Here is a 17,550-nt window from a genome sequence, read left to right on the forward strand (position 1 = left end):
CATCTTCTAAATTTACCAGGTAAGTTCTGTTAAGCGTGTTTGTGTTCGTGTATTTTAGAGCGCCTGTGCTGTCAGTGGAGACAGTTGAATGTGGACATGTGGATAGAGAGAGTGAGGCAAAACACATTCCGCAGCAACAGACAGACAAAGAGAGAGACAGAGACAGACAAACACACACACACTTACACACTTACATCATAGCTCACACACACACACACACACACACACACACACTTACACACTTACACACACACACACACACACACACACACGGCGAAACAGCGCTCACGCACAAGCTTGCGCGCGCGTGATGGCTACGACGATGACGATGATAATGATCATAATTTAAACGGCAGGCCGGGGACAGGTGTGATAATTTAAACGGCAGGGACAGGTATGCTGCTTCTGCAGGGCAACAAACGGTGTGATTTTATTCAAAGAATTGCTTGCTTTGCGAAAAATACTGTGAAATTTAAGCGGGTGATTTAGTACTGATAGGCGCCTATAGGCTATGCGGAGTGGTGGGCTATTCCTGAAATTTAAACGGCGATCGATCTATTACTAGTATGCGGGTGGCGTTTTTAATCCAAACATAACATATCAATATGGTTTTGGAATCAGGAACCGACAAGGAAGAAGATGAAATTATTTTTAAATCGATTTCGAAAATTTAGTTTGAATCATAATTTTCATATTTTTAATTTTGTGAGCTTGTTTTTAATCCAGATATAACATATCTATATGTCTTTGGAATCAGCAAATGATGAAGAATAAGATGAAATTATTTTTGGATCGTTTTGTAAAAAATAAATAATTATAATTATAATTGTCAGATATTTAATGACCAAACTCATGAATTAATCAAGCTCAAATGCAATACGAAAGTCCGGCCTTTGTCGAAGATTGCTTGACCAAACTTTTAATCAATTTGCTTTAAAAAAATGATAATACAAGAGAGAGAGAGAGAGAGAGAGAGAGAGAGAGAGAGAGAGAGAGAGAGAGAGAGAGAGAGAGAGAGAGAGAGAGAGTGGTTTATTTTTAAGACCTCCCAATGCTTGTCAAACTTGAACTTACCCTCATTCCTTGTCACGGATGTGTACGTGGCATGCTTATTTACTGAAAAAGGAGCCGATATTACTAGATAGCTTTGGAATTTTAAATCCCTAGTTGCGCACAGATCGGAAACCAACCAACCACTTTCGTCACTGTTTATATTATTCCCAAGTCAGTGCCGTGAAAAACAAAATTTCGTTTAAAATCTCTTTGCGCACCAGTAACTGACAAATAGAAATTTTGAGAGAAAAAAAATGTTGGAAAATTGTCATGCTTGTATGACGTTTAGAGAAAATCGTACAACCTTTCTTGTAAGTCTTGTTGGAACAGTAGCAGCAATGACAATTTCTTAAGTTTTAGTATTCGTTCAAATGGAAAATGATCTTCCAGACATCCTTGCCTGCCAGCTTGATGACCACATTGTACAGAGTTATGTCGGCAGAGGCGTTGCTAAGATTTATTCTCTTAGACAAACGGCCAAAATGGCCATGAAAACGTTTGCGATTTTTTGAGGTTTTTTTTTTTAAACAGTTTTAGGCACTTCTTAGCTTTTCCTACACCCCCAGTCCCCCACAACTACCACCACCACCAATCCCCTCCTCCCCCCTCTCCATCGTGCAAAAAACAACAACCCCAAAACCCACAACAGCAAGTTGACCAGAGTCGGTATGCAGAGTAAATTTTTGGAGACTTTAGTCCGGTATAAACTGCATTAAGAGTATATTATTTTATTTTAATTCGGACTCAAGTCTCTAACCTCGTCTCTTGCATACCGGTGTAGAAGGAAAAGTTGTCCGCTGGGGAAAAAAGAGTCCTTCTTTTGAAACACGAAAAATGACACCAAGGCTAAAAAATAAAAAATAAAAAATAAAAAGAACATACAAATGAGGCGTTGATTTCTTTTGAAATATTGAAAATGACCCCAGGCTAAACAACAACAAATTATTTTTTTTTAAAGGACCTAAAAAAGAAATCAAAAGACAGTGCTAGTCCTCAATAGGTATTTTCAGCCTGTAGGACTCTTAAACCCCCAAACCGAACAGAAGACTGGGAAGACTTTATTGTACAATAGCTGACTTTCTTTCTTTCTTTCTTTCTTTATTTGGTGTTTAACGTCGTTTTCAACCACGAAGGTTATATCGCGACGAGGGAAAGGGGGGAGATGGGATAGGGGAAAGGGGGGAGACGGGATAGAGCCACTTGTTAATTGTTTCTTGTTCACAAAAGCACTAATCAAAAAATTGCTCCTTACTGGGAGAATGCAAGTTTCCAATACAAAGGACTAAACATTTCTTACATACTGCTTGACTAAAATCTTTACAAACATTGACTATATTCTATACAAGAACCACTTAACAAGGGTAAAAGGAGAAACAGAATCCGTTAGTCGCCTCATACGACATGCGGGGTGCAGAGAAATAAGGATGTGGAAAAGAAGACTTTTGGTAAGTGAAATAAAGGTGATGGATCCAGTCAGGTAGAAATAAGACAACAAGAAAAGAATTGGAAAACTGCAGGGAATAGTAGGGAGAGTTTTCTTGGAAGGAAATATAGGTGAAAGGACTGGTAAGGCAGAAATAAGACAAAAGAAGAGAAGAAACAGAACCGTTAGTCGCCTCGTACGACATGCTGGGTCGCATCGGGTAAATTCTTTCTAGTCCCGCGGGGGGTATAATAGCTGACCGCGGTCAAACGTTCTGGCGTGAGTACCGTGGAACCCCCCTTTTAAGACCTCCAAAAATCTGAGAAAAGCAGGTCTTAAAAAGGAGGGAGTCGTAAAATGGGGGTACAAGAAACAGAAGGACACCCCCCCCCCCCCCTTGTTCATAAAGCCGGATGTCAAGGCCAACACTCTCAAAACTCCAGGTGTTTGTCAATACTCGAGACCAGAAGCTTTCCTGGCTGAACTATAGTCTAATATTTGAATCTCAGTCAATCCGATATGCTTATCACTACTACAACTTCGGGTACGTTTCCTAGCTTACAGATACGTACCCGGTTATCACACTTTAAACCCTCTCAAACCTCCCATTGCGATTGTTTGGCTTAAAGAGCTTTTATCATATTGATCTCAGTGCCAAAGCGATGCCAAATGACATAGATAACGGTTATCTCAAGTCGCAGTTGAAATTTCTCAACTCTTTCCTATTCCGATGAGTGGCCGAACGGGTTTTATCACACCGATCTTTGGGCCGACGAAATGATGAATCTCTTCGGAGCACTGTTTAAGACATACGTCGCAATGCGTGGAGAAACAGAAACGTTGATATAAGATATTATTTTGGTGGCTTGCTCACAGACCAGTTTTTTTTGTCGGTCCGAGGGGAGTATAGGCCCTATATCGTCATCTGTTTCATCTTTATCGAAAAAGGCCGAAGACCGAGGTTGATAGACCGGCACGGTTGGCCTAGTGGTAAGGCGTCCGCCCCGTGATCGGGAGGTCGTGGGTTCGAACCCCGGCCGGGTCATACCTAAGACTTTAAAATTGGCAAGCTAGTGGCTGCTCCGCCTGGCGTCTGGCATTATGGGGTTAGTGCTAGGACTGGTTGGTCCGGTGTCAGAATAATGTGACTGGGTGAGACATGAAGCCTGTGCTGCGACTTCTGTCTTGTGTGTGGCGCACGTTATATGTCAAAGCAGCACCGCCCTGATAGGGCCCTTCGTGGTCGGCTGGGCGTTAAGCAAACAAACAAACAAACAAACAAACGAGGTTGATAAAGAAGAAGAAGGCGATATGCTCTCTGAGGACCGACAAAAAGAATGCTGGTTTGACAACAAGCCAAAGAAAGGAGTTATTTAAACAGTGTCCGCTCGATATATATAATTATTACACTTTCATCGTTCAGAAACATGTAGATCGGAGCTCGCTCCGTTATCCCTTGTTATGCGACGGCGGTGTGGCCTAGTGGATAAGACATCGGCCTCCTAATCGGAAGGTCGTGAGTTCAAATCCCGGTCGCGGCCGCCTGGTGGGTTAAGGGTGAAGATTTTTCCGATCTCACTTGTCAGCTTATGTGCAGACCTGCCAGTGCCTTTACCCCCTTCGTGTGTACACGCAAGCACAAGACCAAGTGCGCACGGAAAAGATCCTGTAATTCATGTCAGAGCTCGGTGGGTTATAGAAACACAAAAATACCCAGCGTATGGCTGCCTGAATGGCGGGGTACACGTAAAACCCACTCATGCAAAAACATGAGTGAACGTGGGAGTTTCAGCCCATTAACGAAGAAGAAGAAGAAGAAGAAGAAGAAGATGCACATTCCTCTTTAGGCAAGGACATCATTATTATTTTGAATAGATTTCTCTGCACTGCGGCTGCCAGATTAGTTCTTCTTCTTCTTCAGCGTTCGACGATGGCTGTGTCTAGATTCTTTGGCCCTGCCAGATTACATTCGACTTGATCTCTTTCAGAGATCTGCAGGTATTGTTGATGGATTCCATTTTCCCTGCTCTACGAATTATACCCTGACTTGATCTCTCTCACATTATCTGCAATAAGCACGTCTCAATTTGATTATTCAAAAAGTACTTGAAGAATTTCTTTCTTTATTTGGTGTTTAACGTCGTTTTCAACCACGAAGGTTATATCGCGACGGGGAAAGGGGGGAGAGGGGATAGAGCCACTTGTCAATTGTTTCTTGTTCACAAAAGCACTAATAAAAATCTGCTCCAGGGGCTTGCAACGTCCCAACAAACATTATGCATGCGTATGCGATACGCACTCGACTCGAGTGCAGAAATCCGTGTTCGATTTTGTGCATGCGTGACGCGCTCGATTCGAGTGCAGAAATTCGTGCCGAGTGTTTTACGCATGCGATCCGAGGGTGCAATGTTTGCTGGGGTAGTACATAGAGATTACACAACGTCATCGAGTGAGGGACCGAAAAATATTGAAACTCGAGGATGATTTTTTTAAATCATCCGAGAGTTTCAATATTTTTTGGTCCCTCACAAGATGACGTTTGTGTAATTTGTGTATACAATGATCAACGACAAAGACAAAAATTAAAACAAAAACAACACGAACTCTTTTCCATCGAGGAATGGTGGAAGGAAAATAACACAACCGGAAATAGATCTAGATCTAAATTGATCTCTATGACCCGTGCCTTGATACCATTGAGATCATAGGAGATGCACAGCAGTGCCGATACCAGGTTTCTTTAGCTTCACTTTAAAATGATATCAGAACGATAGTTATTCACTTGAAAGTGAACACAGGAGAGTTGTATACAATGTATTACCTTACTGGGAGAATGCAAGTTTCCAGTACAAAGGACTTAACATTTCTTACATACTGCTTGACTAAAATCTTTACAAAAATTGACTATATTCTATACAAGAAACACTTAACAAGGGTTAGTCAGGCGACATGCTGGGGAGCATCGGGTAATTTCTTCCCCCTTACCCGCGGGGGGTACTCGAAGAATGTACGGCAAATTAAGCCTTGGTCTATAGGTGTAAGGTACGTGCGCAAAACTTGAAAAGAAAGAACACTTCGTGAGCCCTCAGAGGACTTTGTGCGCGCGCATTAGCAAATATTTGTAATCCATTTGCGTGTTATCTGCCTTCAACCCTAGCTAGTGCATTCAAGTTCGCGAAAGCCAGTGATGGGTAAAGCACACATACCGTCCATGCGTTGAAAAAACCCACCAAACACGAACCCTTTTATTTTCACCAAACGTGAATAAAATCTGAAAAAAAGAAGAAAAAAAAGTGTGTGTTGGTGTCGTCTCATGTTTAATGTGTCAACAGAACTATCATTTCTAAAGCCACTGAAAAAGGCCATCATAGCGTTCCCCGACTTTGTACCGAGGGCTTCAATCTCCCATAAACAAGACTGTTAATTTGGTACTAGATGTACCTTTTTTTTTAAAGTGACTGATGGTATTATCATAATTTCGAGCGTTAAATAATATTATACAACTCCTGCAATGCAACTGAGGGGTGGATTAAATCTAGTTGATTATTTTTAGACAAGTGAAAAATTAGAACGAACTACTTTGATTACACCAAAAATCACACGTGGATTATTCGAAGTAAGAATAAAGAGGGCTAAAAAATAATCAACACTAGAATTTATTTTTAGAACATTTGAAACCCAGACGATTGGACCCTGTTGCGGAAGAATACGTACAACGTTGACTCAAAACTGTAACAACAATGGCTGACGTGTATGAAGAACACGCATACCTCGCCAGGTTTGTTTCTATGACTATTCGACAGACGATGCCATTTGCTTTGTGTGTGTTTTTGTTGTTGCTTACTGTCCGTGTAAAATCCAGTTCTTTAACAGGCAACAAACCTTGCAAATTTTCAGAAGCTGCAATCTGAAGCGACCTATCTCTGATTCTAGCAGACGATCTCTCCAATGTTTAACACAAAATCAGCAAACTCTCCTGTCACATAGAACGTCCATTATATAGTGCAATGTTGAAATGAAGTTACCGGTCTGAAACATTTAGTCGTTTCTTCTGAGACAATCCTTGTTCTCTTATCATCTACAGATTTACCGCAGTCTTCACCACGCGAATTCACAACAGAAGTCAGACTTTCGAACATACAATCTACGTAGGCAAGCACGATACGTCATGACGTCATATGATTCCTAGCATATTGACGTAATGCTAAACATCCGGTTATCCCGAGTTTTCTCCGTAATACATGTCCGTGGGTTTTTCAATGTTCGGTTATTTCCGTGGCTTCATGCGGAAAGGGAACCGTCGTCTGCTGTCAACGACATGGACCATTCTGGTCCTTGTTGCTGACAAAAACATGATTTTAACACAGAATGTAATGTCAGAATAGCTATATAAACGCTATTGTGTTTTAATCGTAGCAATGGGGTCCGATATTTAGACCAGACAAGTATAATGCCGACGAGTCGGAGACTAAGAATAAAGTAAAAGAATAGGGACTATTTGAATGACGCGCATTTGACACTCTGAGTGATTAGGCTGAAATGAAATTGCGTACAAAATGTCGTCTGCATGACTGCATGTTCGACCCGTGTTGTTCGTTGTATAAATAGCTTAAACAATGACGACAACTCGTTGATTACTGGAAAATAAACCACTCGTGGGTATTTGCAGCCGCTTGGTAATTCACTCGTGTGCTATATAATCTGTAGTCTTTAATACTTTTGTCAGTGCTATAGCCCAGATGTTAAACAATAGGATTTTTGGTCAGAAACATACATGTAGGCTATTTAATGCTCAAAAATTAGTTTTGGGGATTTAAGCAATATTTGGGTATGACGTCACAGGTTCTTGACCACGTCTACCTTCAAAAATGGCGTTTTTTGACAGCATAATTCTCTTTCAACCGTCGAAACAGTGACTTAAACTGAACGAAATTTTACATTTTTTTACACCAGAAATATTATTTGGTTACTTACCTAAAATGTCATAGATATTTCATTTCAAATGTGACATACACGCAAGCATTTTTTCTCTCAGTAGTATAGCCCAAATGTAAAACAGCATGGCGTTGTTTTACGGAATGATTCCCTTTCAACCGTCAAAACAATGACTTAAGCTTAACGATACTTTACATGTTTTACATCAGAAAGTGTGTTTGATGTCTTACCTAATAGACTATAACAGGGCCGGAATGTATGTGTCGAGGTTCAACTTGACCCGGGCTAATAGCTTAGCTCGGACTTTCTATCCGCAGGATTAATTAGATAGCATCGATACTTTAGTAATGCGTCTATGGAAGGCGAAAAGGGTCAAATGATCGAGCAAAAGGATCGATCAAAAGGATCGATCCTTTCGCGTTTGACCCTTTCCGCCCGACGCGCGGAAAGGGTCAAACGATCGATCAAAAGGATCGATCAAAAGGATCGATCCTTTTACTGGATCCGGTGCCGACAAAAAGTGGAACCGGAATTTTACCGGCACACAGTCTGGAGTTCACATTTTGGTGGCAAACGTGATGATCGAACGTGTAGCATAGACCTGTACGTGTAGATATTCCGTCACCCGTGACTCACTTTTTTTCTCCAATGTTCCAAATCATACGTTGTTTACCAAGACTGCAGCTAGATCTCGGCTCAAACGCGTGACGTAAAAACTAGATTTGATGACGTTACCCGTACACGTTCCTGTATACGTGCTGAAAGTGGCACATCTAGATCTGTTGCAGACGAACGCTTCGCGCCAAACACTTTTCACACAGTAATTTTGACTACACCCCCCTAAATGTACTCGCTAAAACAAGAATCTTTCTCGGTAACGCTGCAAACTGATGGCCGCCATCTTGAAATCAAAGTTATTGTACTGACAACAGTGCTTATCGGTAGGGATAGGCACCTCTAACTTTATTGTAGGACAGTGCCTATCTATTTATATATGAGTTGTTCTTCAGTACTGGTGACAGAAAGGGGGAAAAGTGGTCAAAATTCAAATCTCTAGTTTTGTTTTTGAAATATTGCTTTTCATAAAGCAGAAATACAGTAACTGTAGTATCTGTTGTACATAAGAAAAAATCACTGGTTCACATGGTTCCTACATAATCTAACTTTTAAAGCTGGTTCGTGTGTGTCTGTGTGTATGTTTGTATGATGACGATAGGACCCGAAACGGCTGCACGGACTGAGACAGGAATTGCAGAGAATGTTCTTTGCCACTCGAGTCGTGTCATAAGGTACTTTTGGAATAGCAAATTTGAAAGGATTCTTCAAAAAACGGCGGAAAACATTATATACCCTGTGAGCTATCGAGGATCCTCCCCGTCTGGGCTGTCGAAACATGGTCTTGTTAAAAGACGTTTTCAAATGCGGTTAACGGGGAGATACACTCGAAGCACATTTAGCGAAGTTATGTTGCCAAATCATCAAAGATCAACATTTCACTACACGGATCGATGCACACAGTCGAAATAGATGTGACTTTCACACGACCGAAGACTACTTACTAGCAGACTAGCAGACGACAAGATCTAAATATTTAGATCAGTGAGAGCCGTTGAAGAACAGTTACTCCGCTTATTCGTCTGTGTGTGTGTGTGTGTGTGTGTGTGTGTGTGTGTGTGTGTGTGTGTGTGTGTGTGTGTGTGTGTGTTTGAGAGAGTGCGTGCGTGTGTGTGTGCGTTCGTTCGTTCGTGCGTGCGTGTACATAATTGCGTTTGTGCGTGCGTGCGTGTGTGACAAATCAAATTGTAAAAGGCTGATAAGGGTCGGCTGCATAAAACTAGGACTTATTTCCCTCCGCATTGTCATTGAAGTCTTTTTTTGTTATTTTTTGTTGGTGTTACACAGCTCCAACAAACGTGTCATTCTCGCCATTATCGGCGGCGCTGTCATCATTGCCATCGGCCTTGCCATTGGTCTCGCCATCGGCCTGAGGTCACGTGACAAAGACGGAAGTGACGTCACACCCGAAAAGCAAAGCGGAAATGACACACCAAACTACAAGTCTGGCAATGGACGCTACCGCTTTGCTGCCGTTGTCGCTGATGCCAAGATCTGCTCGCAAATTGGAACGTGAGTTGCTTGTAGTTGTATCTGAGGTGGTGGTGGTGGTGGTGTGGTGGTGGTTGTGGTGGTGATGGTGGGGTCGTAATAGGTGGTGGAGATGCTTGTGCTTCTGCTGGTGATGGATTTTTTTTAATAAAAATTATAAATAAGTAGGTAAGTAGATAAATAAATAAATAAGAAATAAAAACATAAAAAGAGTCAATAAAATCATCACCAGTAGATAACTTGTGCTGCAATATTCCTTTTTTTGTTCAGGTTATCCAAACTAGAATAGATTAAGGTTATTTTTAGTATTGATACATTTCTTAATCTTCCATTAAAATACCTTAATTAAAGGCCTTTCCCTGGCAAGAAGACTACAATTGCGGTTAAGTTCCGAGGAGACAAATTTTGATTAAAATACACCGGTTTGATATTTCCTTTTGAAGCTTCATTTTGCACCGTTTTTGCAGGAAGGTGATGGCTCGTGACCATGGTAACGTGGTGGATGCGACGGTTGCCACGGTGATATGTGATGGCGTCATGAACACCCACAGCGCTGGGATTGGAGGGGGCGATTTCTTTATCTACTATGACAGGTAAAGGGTATTGATAGGCATGTGAAGCAAAGAAAGAAGAAAACAAGCAATGTTACAACAACAACAACAACAACAACAACAACAACAACAACAACAACAACAACAACAACAACAACAACAACAACAAACGTACATACACACACCAAGACAGAGAGAAAACACGAACGTCCGTCCGCGTGTATATATATATATATATATATGTATAGGTTACAACACTCGTGGTTTTTTATATGGCTTGTATTTCAGTCAAGACCCAGCGGATGAATATCATCGGGAGACACGAGCCTCTGGCGAGTGGCTCTCGATTGATATTCCCGCTGGGTCTTGACTGAAATACAAGCCATATAAAAAACCACGAGTGTTGTAATCTGTATATCCCATTCTACCATCAAACACAAAGTGTAGACTACTAGCGGCACTGTTGCGATCTGTGGACTGTAAAACAGTGGTGCCAGCGAGACTTAGCCCTTTTGCAACCTTAAACTAAGTGACCGTCGCTGAAAAAATAAAACGAATGAGTGCATCGATAAGTACGCGGTAACACTACTTTCAGATCATTTAAAAGCTTTAAGTAAAGGTTCATAAGTTGCAAGAAAGTAATGAAGTCGTATAGAAATTAATTTAGTTGAAGCGCACAATTCTTTTGTTTTGCGTTTCAGGTCGGCAGAACGGGCGAAACGGGTTTGGGACCCATTTGGCTTACTCGATTCAGAATCGATTCCACGTTGTTTTTCTCGAACGTGTTATTATACAATTAGGCTTATTGACAGAGAAGCAAATTCTAGGGAACACATATGTAGGTTTAGATTTAACCATTTGCTCCCTATTTGAAATGTATCTACGTGATAAACTGTTTTGCGAGTGTGTTTGCATGAACCTAAACTGGTATGGGTGTGAGGAAAACAGGACCCAAGTCTGTCACCGCCGATTGATTGCATTTTGAAAGAATATGACTGGATTACGGAAAAATACACACATGTTAAGTTCTTAGATACCTTCATCGCCAATGTGGACTTACTGCAGAGCCAGGCAAAAGAGTAGACTTGCTCGCAAATATGTGAAACAACCGATGTTTGATAACGAAGCGAAGCCAAAGGACGCTTCTCGGTAGATAAACAGTCGTCTGCCACGATGCAAGGGAGAGTACTCGTTTTTACATTTAGTCAAGTTATGACTAAATGTTTTAACGTAGAGGGGGGAATCGAGACGAGGGTGTGGTGTATGTGTGTGTGTGTGTGTGTGTGTGTGTGTGTGTGTGTGTGTGTGTGTGTGTGTGTGTCTGTCTGTCTGTCTGTGTGTGTGTAGAGCGATTCAGACTAAACTACTGGACCAATCTTTAAGAAATTTTCCATGAGAGTTCCTGGGAATGATATCCCCGGATGTTTTTTTCATTTTTTCGATAAATGTCTTTTATGACGTCATATCCGGCTTTTTGTAAAAGTTGAGGCGGCACTGTCACACCCTCAATTTTCAATCAAATTGATTGAAATTTTGGCCAAGCAATCTTCGACAAAGGCCGGACTTCGGTATTGCATTTCAGCTTGGTGGCTTAAAATTTAATTAATGACTTTGGTCATTAAAAATCAGAAAATTGTAAAAAAAATAATTTTGTTATAAAACGATCCAAATTTACGTTCATCTTATTCTTTATCATGTTCTGATTCCAAAAACATATAAATATGTTATATTTGGATTAAAAACAAGCTCTGAAAATTAAAAATATAAAAATTATGATTAAAATTAAATTTCCGAAATCGTTTTAAAAACTATTTCATCTTATTCCTTGTCGGTTCCTGATTCCAAAAACATATAGATATGATATGTTTGGATTAAAAACACGCTCAGAAAGTTAAAACGAAGAGAGGTACAGTAAAGCGTGCTATGAAGCACAGCGCAACCGCTACAGCGCCAAACAGGCTCGTCACTTTCACTGCCTTTTGCACTAGCGGCGGACTACGTTCAGTTTCATTCTGTGAGTTCCACATCTTGACTAAATGTAGTAATTTCGCCTTACGCGACTTGTTGTGTTTTGGTTTGCAACCATTGGCATTGTGATCAGTAGTGTTCGACTGTTCGAACTAGTGTTATGCACGGGTTAATAAAACTGCGGATAGAACTCTTTAGCAGCAAAGCAATTCTTCTTCTTCTGCGTTCGATGTTGGTGGCCGTGCTAGATCCTCAGACCAGTGGCTGCCAGGAAGTCCGCAGTGGACTCGACAGCAAAGCAATTAAGAGTGTATTACAATCTACCTTTAAGCATATTTCTGATTGGATTAAGTTTGTTCCAGCTTAAACTCTAGTTTTTATATTTAGTCAAGTTTTGACTAAATATTTTAACATCGAGGGGGAATCGAAACGAGGGTCGTGGTGTATGTGCGTATGTGTGTGCGTGCGTGTGTGTGTGTGTGTGTGTGTGTAGAGCGATTCAGACTAAACTACTGGACCGATCTTTATGAAATTTGACATGAGAGTTCCTGGGTATGAAATCCCCGAACGTTTTTTTCATTTTTTTGATAAATGTCTTTGATGACGTCATATCCGGCTTTTCGTGAAAGTTGAGGCGGCACTGTCACGCCCTCATTTTTCAACCAAATTGGTTGAAATTTTGGTCAAGTAATCTTCGACGAAGCCCGGGGTTCGGTATTGCATTTCAGCTTGGTGGCTTAAAAATTAATTGATGACTTTGGTCATTAAAAATCTGAAAATTGTAAAAAAAAATAAAAATTTATAAAACGATCCAAATTTACGTTCATCTTATTCTCCATCATTTGCTAATTCCAAAAACATATAAATATGTTATATTCGGATTAAAAACAAGCTCTGAAAATTAAATATATAAAAATTATTATCAAAATTAAATTGTCTAAATCAATTTAAAAACACTTTCATCTTATTCCTTGTCGGTTCCTGATTCCAAAAACATATAGATATGATATGTTTGGATTAAAAACACGCTCAGAAAGTTAAAACAAAGAGAGGTACAGAAAAGCGTGCTATCCTTCTTAGCGCAACTACTACCCCGCTCTTCTTGTCAATTTCACTGCCTTTGCCATGAGCGGTGGACTGACGATGCTACGAGTATACGGTCTTGCTGAAAAATGGCATTGCGTTCACTTTCATTCTGTGAGTTCGACAGCTACTTGACTAAATATTGTATTTTCGCCTTTCGCGACTTGTTTTGGTTTTTGTTCTTGTAAACCGGTCTGCAGTAGACAGGGACACGGAGAAAACGTTCGAAACAGTATTGAGGGAACACATTTTCTTTCTGTTGTGTTGCATATTCTTTTTTGGATTATTCCTATGGTAGCGATGCTTGTCGACACACGGATAGCAAACAGAGGTTCGATCGTTCGCTAGCATCTGTGTATCTTGTAAGCTGAATGTTCGTTTTTTTCGACCTGCATTGCTTTCATAATGAAAGAAACGTTTGTTTATTGCATCCCATACATCAGATCAGTTCCGAGATTCATTTTTGCGTGCAACTGATATGGTTTTCTAAGCCGTGCGATACGATTTTGGAACTTCATACAAATGTGTCACATTGTTCGGCGCGAGGTCAAAGGTCGGGAGGAAAGTAGTTATTTGCCCAAATCGGAATCTGCACTATCATATATTTTTGGAGTCCATGATGTATTTATTGAGCTATAAAAATACAACATATATAATATACCCATACTGAAGTAACAGAGACAAAGAAGGGAGGTCATGGGATATATATATATATATATATGTGTGTGTGTGTGTGTGTGTGTGTGTGTGTTTGTATGTGCGTGCGTGTTTGTGTGTGTGTGTGGGTGCGCGCGTGCGTATGTGTTTGTGTGTGTCTATGTGTACGTGCGTGCGTACCCGCGTGAGCATTCATGCGTGTGCATCCATGCGTGTGTGAGTGCGTGCTCAGAAGAAGGGTACCATGTGATTTGATATTCCAATACCTGAATATGTCTAACTGTTCATATTCCCCAGAAAAACGAGACAAGGCATAGCATTCAACGCCAGAGAGACAGCGCCTGCTGCAGCCACAGCCGACATGTTTATCGGAAATAAATCTCTCGCTACAAAGGGTCAGAATATGTAAACTGTTTTGTTTCACTTTTTTTGTTCTTTGTTTTCAGCTTACTGTAGTTTTTTTCGTGTTTTTTGTATGTCTGGAATGACACGTATATTTGTGTGTGTGTGTGTGAGAGAGAGAGAGAGAGAGAGAGAGAGAGAGAGAGAGAGAGAGAGAGAGAGAGAGAGAGAGAGAGAGAGAGAGAGAAAGAGAGACGCTTTGACAATTTATTGTCTTTAGCTAATCAAAGCCTTATCGTACAGCGCTCTGAGCAGGGTATCCCTGGATAAGCTCTGTACTACCCGTCAAGCATAAAAACTAGGCAGATCCGTTTGAGTGCAGATCTTTGTGATGAGGCCGTTTATTGCAAAAACAGTGATATGACTGGAACGGTCATCCATTCCCCTACCATATTCAGCAAACAGATTGAATTTACGTAAGGTAGTGTCTATACAGTGGAACCTACAACACAGACAGTCCCCAAAATCAAATTCGCAAAAGCAAGGTTCCCGCGTTAAAATTGACCCCAAAATTCAGAAAAGCTAATACGCAACAAGTTTTGTACGTCATTGGAAAGAACAATCAAATGTGTATTCAAAATAGTCAGTTTTGCTCCCCTATGTTTTCTAACAAGGACATAATGGCGTGCTGAACGTTGTAGATGTCAATCCTCTCAAAAGCCATCAATTGTCGTTTTTGAAGCCGTTTTAGCGGGTAGTGAGACACATAAGGGACATTGCAGTTACCGTTCAACGCATTACCTTCAAACGTTCGATGATTTGTGATAACACATGTCGTAAAATACACGGTATCGTATGTCATGCTGCTTTTACAATAAACGGTATCATCACAAAGATCTGCACTCAAACGCATCTGCCTAGTTTTTTGTATGCCGCATAGTATAGAAACATGATTTATCCTACATACGTGAGAGAGACACCCCTGAGATAATAATCGTTCAAATCACACGTGTGTATATCATGAAAATGAGGTCATGTCAAGCAAGTCTGGCAGGGACCTGTTTTTCCACTGCTTATGATGCCAAAGTCACCAAGACAAACGTCATTATACAAACAAAAATTGCGCTCGCTAATTACCCTCGATGAATCTTTAGAACTAACACGTCACGCCACACTTTCAGAGTGACGTTTCTTTGCTTTGACGTAATAGATTGCACGAGGCTTTAGAAGAGATCGAGGTTCCGAAACAAGCGTCTTCAATTTAGCTGCCTCGACTGCAGGACATTTTCAGTAAAATACACGTAAGTACAGTATGTAGGATAAACCGAATTCTACATTGCTTGCTGTTTCGTACCAGATTTACACTCGTTGCTTTTTCAAATAGTGAACAGCTCGCTTTCGCTCGCAGTTCAATATTTAAAAAAACAACTCGTGTAAATCTGGTACGACACAGCAAGCCATGTAGTATTCTCTATATATCACTGTTATTGACGCTAAACAGGGGGCAAAGCGGTGGCAATCCCCGGCCAGCTGAAGGGCCTGTGGGAGCTCCACAGAATGTACGGCACTGTGGAGTGGGCCAGGCTCCTCCAGCCCGCCATCACGCTGTGCAACGATGGGTTTGGGCTCACTAAGGCCCAGAGTGACGCGGCCGTCAAGGAGAAGGACTACATCCAGAACAGCCCAGGCTTCAGGTCAGGATGAAGGGGTGCCTTGGGTTGTCCTAGCGTGTGAGAGAGCGGAGGGAGGGGGGGGGTGCGTGGGTGGCAAGCCCCCCCCCCCCCCCCCCCTTCGCAGATGCTGTTGAAATTAAGTAGTTGAAGAAGTTTTTTGGGTCTCTCTTCAAGAGAAAAAGGTACATTTGACGAGTAAGGGGGAGGGGTTGTCCTGGGTTCCGGAAGACCCCTCTCATTGCTCCTCGAGAAAAAAAGGTACATTTGGCGGGTAAGGGGGGGGGGGGGGGTTGTCCAGGGTTCCGGAAGCCCCCTCTCATTGCTCCCCGAGAACAAAAGGTACATTTGGCGGGTAAGGGGGGTGGGGGGGTGGGGGTTGTCCTGTGTTCCGGAAGCCCCCTCTCATTTCTCCTCGAGAAAAAAGGTACATTTGGCGGGTAAGGGGGGGGTGTGTGGGGGGGTTGTCCTGGGTTCCGGAAGCCCCCTCTCATTTCTCCTCGAGAAAAAAAGGTACATTTGGCAGGTAAGGGGGGGGGGGGGGGGGGTGGGTGGGTTGTCTTGGGTTCCGGAAGCCCCCTCTCATTTCTCCTCGAGAAAAAAAGGTACATTTGGCGGGTAAGGGGGGGGGGGGGGTTGTCCTGGGTTCCGGAAGCCCCCTCTCATTTCTCCTCGAGAAAAAAAGGTACATTTGGTGGGTAAAGGGGGGGGGGGTTGTCCTGGGTTCCGGAAGCCCCCTCTCATTTCTCCTCGAGAAAAAAAGGTACATTTGGCGGGTAAGGAGGAGGGGGTGGGGGGGTTGTGCTGGGTTCCGGAAGCCCCCTCTCATTTCTCCTCGAGAAAAAAAGGTACATTTGGCGGGTAAGGGGGGGGGGGGGTTGTGCTGGGTTCCGGAAGCCCCCTCTCATTTCTCCTCGAGAAAAAAAGGTACATTTGGCGGGTAAGGGTGGGGGTGGGGGAGGGGGTTGTCCTTGGTTCCGGAAGCCCCCTCTCATTTCTCCTCGAGAGAAAAAGGTACATTTGGTGGGTAAGGGGGGGGGGGTTGTCCTGGGTTCCGGAAGCCCCCTCTCATTTCTCCTCGAGAAAAAAAGGTACATTTGGCGGGTAGGGGGGGGGGGGGGGGGTGGGGGGGTTGTCCTGGGTCCCGGAAGCTCCCTCTCATTGCTCCTCGAGAAAAAAAGGTACATTTGGCGGGTAAGGGTGATCGGGCTTCCGTAACCCAGAACACCCCCTCCCCCTTAACCGGCAATTGTACTGATGTACCTCTAACTGTTAGTGCGTATTGTTTCAACTATCTTTTTGCAGGCTACCTACCATGTAGAGACACTTTTGATTTGCTTTCATTGCAGGTAGCCTATTACTGTATATGTAATTGTTCGTGCTGATTGTTTCAGCTATCTCTTTAACAATGGAGAGGTGGTTCCTCCTGGGAACATAGTTTTTCGACCTGCGTTTGGTAAGACGCTGCAGACGATTGCGGATGAAGGAGCTGACGCCTTTTACAACGGGTCACTCACTGACCAGATCGTCGCTGAGATCAGAGAGGCAGGTCAGTTGTGTGTGTGGTGGGAGGAGTTAGTTAGTTAGCTGTTGCTTTTCGGGTCCAGCGGACCATAATAGGCCAAATCAGGACCCCGGTGGGGGGAGTTGTATCTGTGTGTGTGTGTGTGTGTGTGTGTGTGTGTGTGTGTGAGAGAGTGTGGGTGGGTGTGTGCGTTTGTGTGTGTGTGTGTGTGTGTGTGTTGTGCATGTGTGTGTGTGT

General features: G+C 42.4%; 1 protein-coding gene across 1 annotated transcript in view; it reads left to right on the plus strand.

Moving 5' to 3' along the window:
* Positions 1-17,550, plus strand: part of LOC138975465 (glutathione hydrolase 1 proenzyme-like) — a 29,351-nt gene that overhangs the window by 291 nt on the left and 11,510 nt on the right. Inside the window, exons 1-6 of the mRNA XM_070348151.1 lie at positions 1-19; positions 9,314-9,538; positions 9,985-10,110; positions 14,074-14,171; positions 15,620-15,812; positions 17,183-17,337. The exon at positions 1-19 is cut by the window's left edge and continues 291 nt beyond it. Coding sequence (XP_070204252.1) covers positions 1-19; positions 9,314-9,538; positions 9,985-10,110; positions 14,074-14,171; positions 15,620-15,812; positions 17,183-17,337 — 816 coding nt within the window. The remainder of the gene's footprint in view (positions 20-9,313; positions 9,539-9,984; positions 10,111-14,073; positions 14,172-15,619; positions 15,813-17,182; positions 17,338-17,550) is intronic.

This window comes from Littorina saxatilis, linkage group LG9 (genome assembly GCF_037325665.1).
Source record: "Littorina saxatilis isolate snail1 linkage group LG9, US_GU_Lsax_2.0, whole genome shotgun sequence".
Lineage (NCBI taxonomy): Eukaryota > Metazoa > Mollusca > Gastropoda > Littorinimorpha > Littorinidae > Littorina > Littorina saxatilis.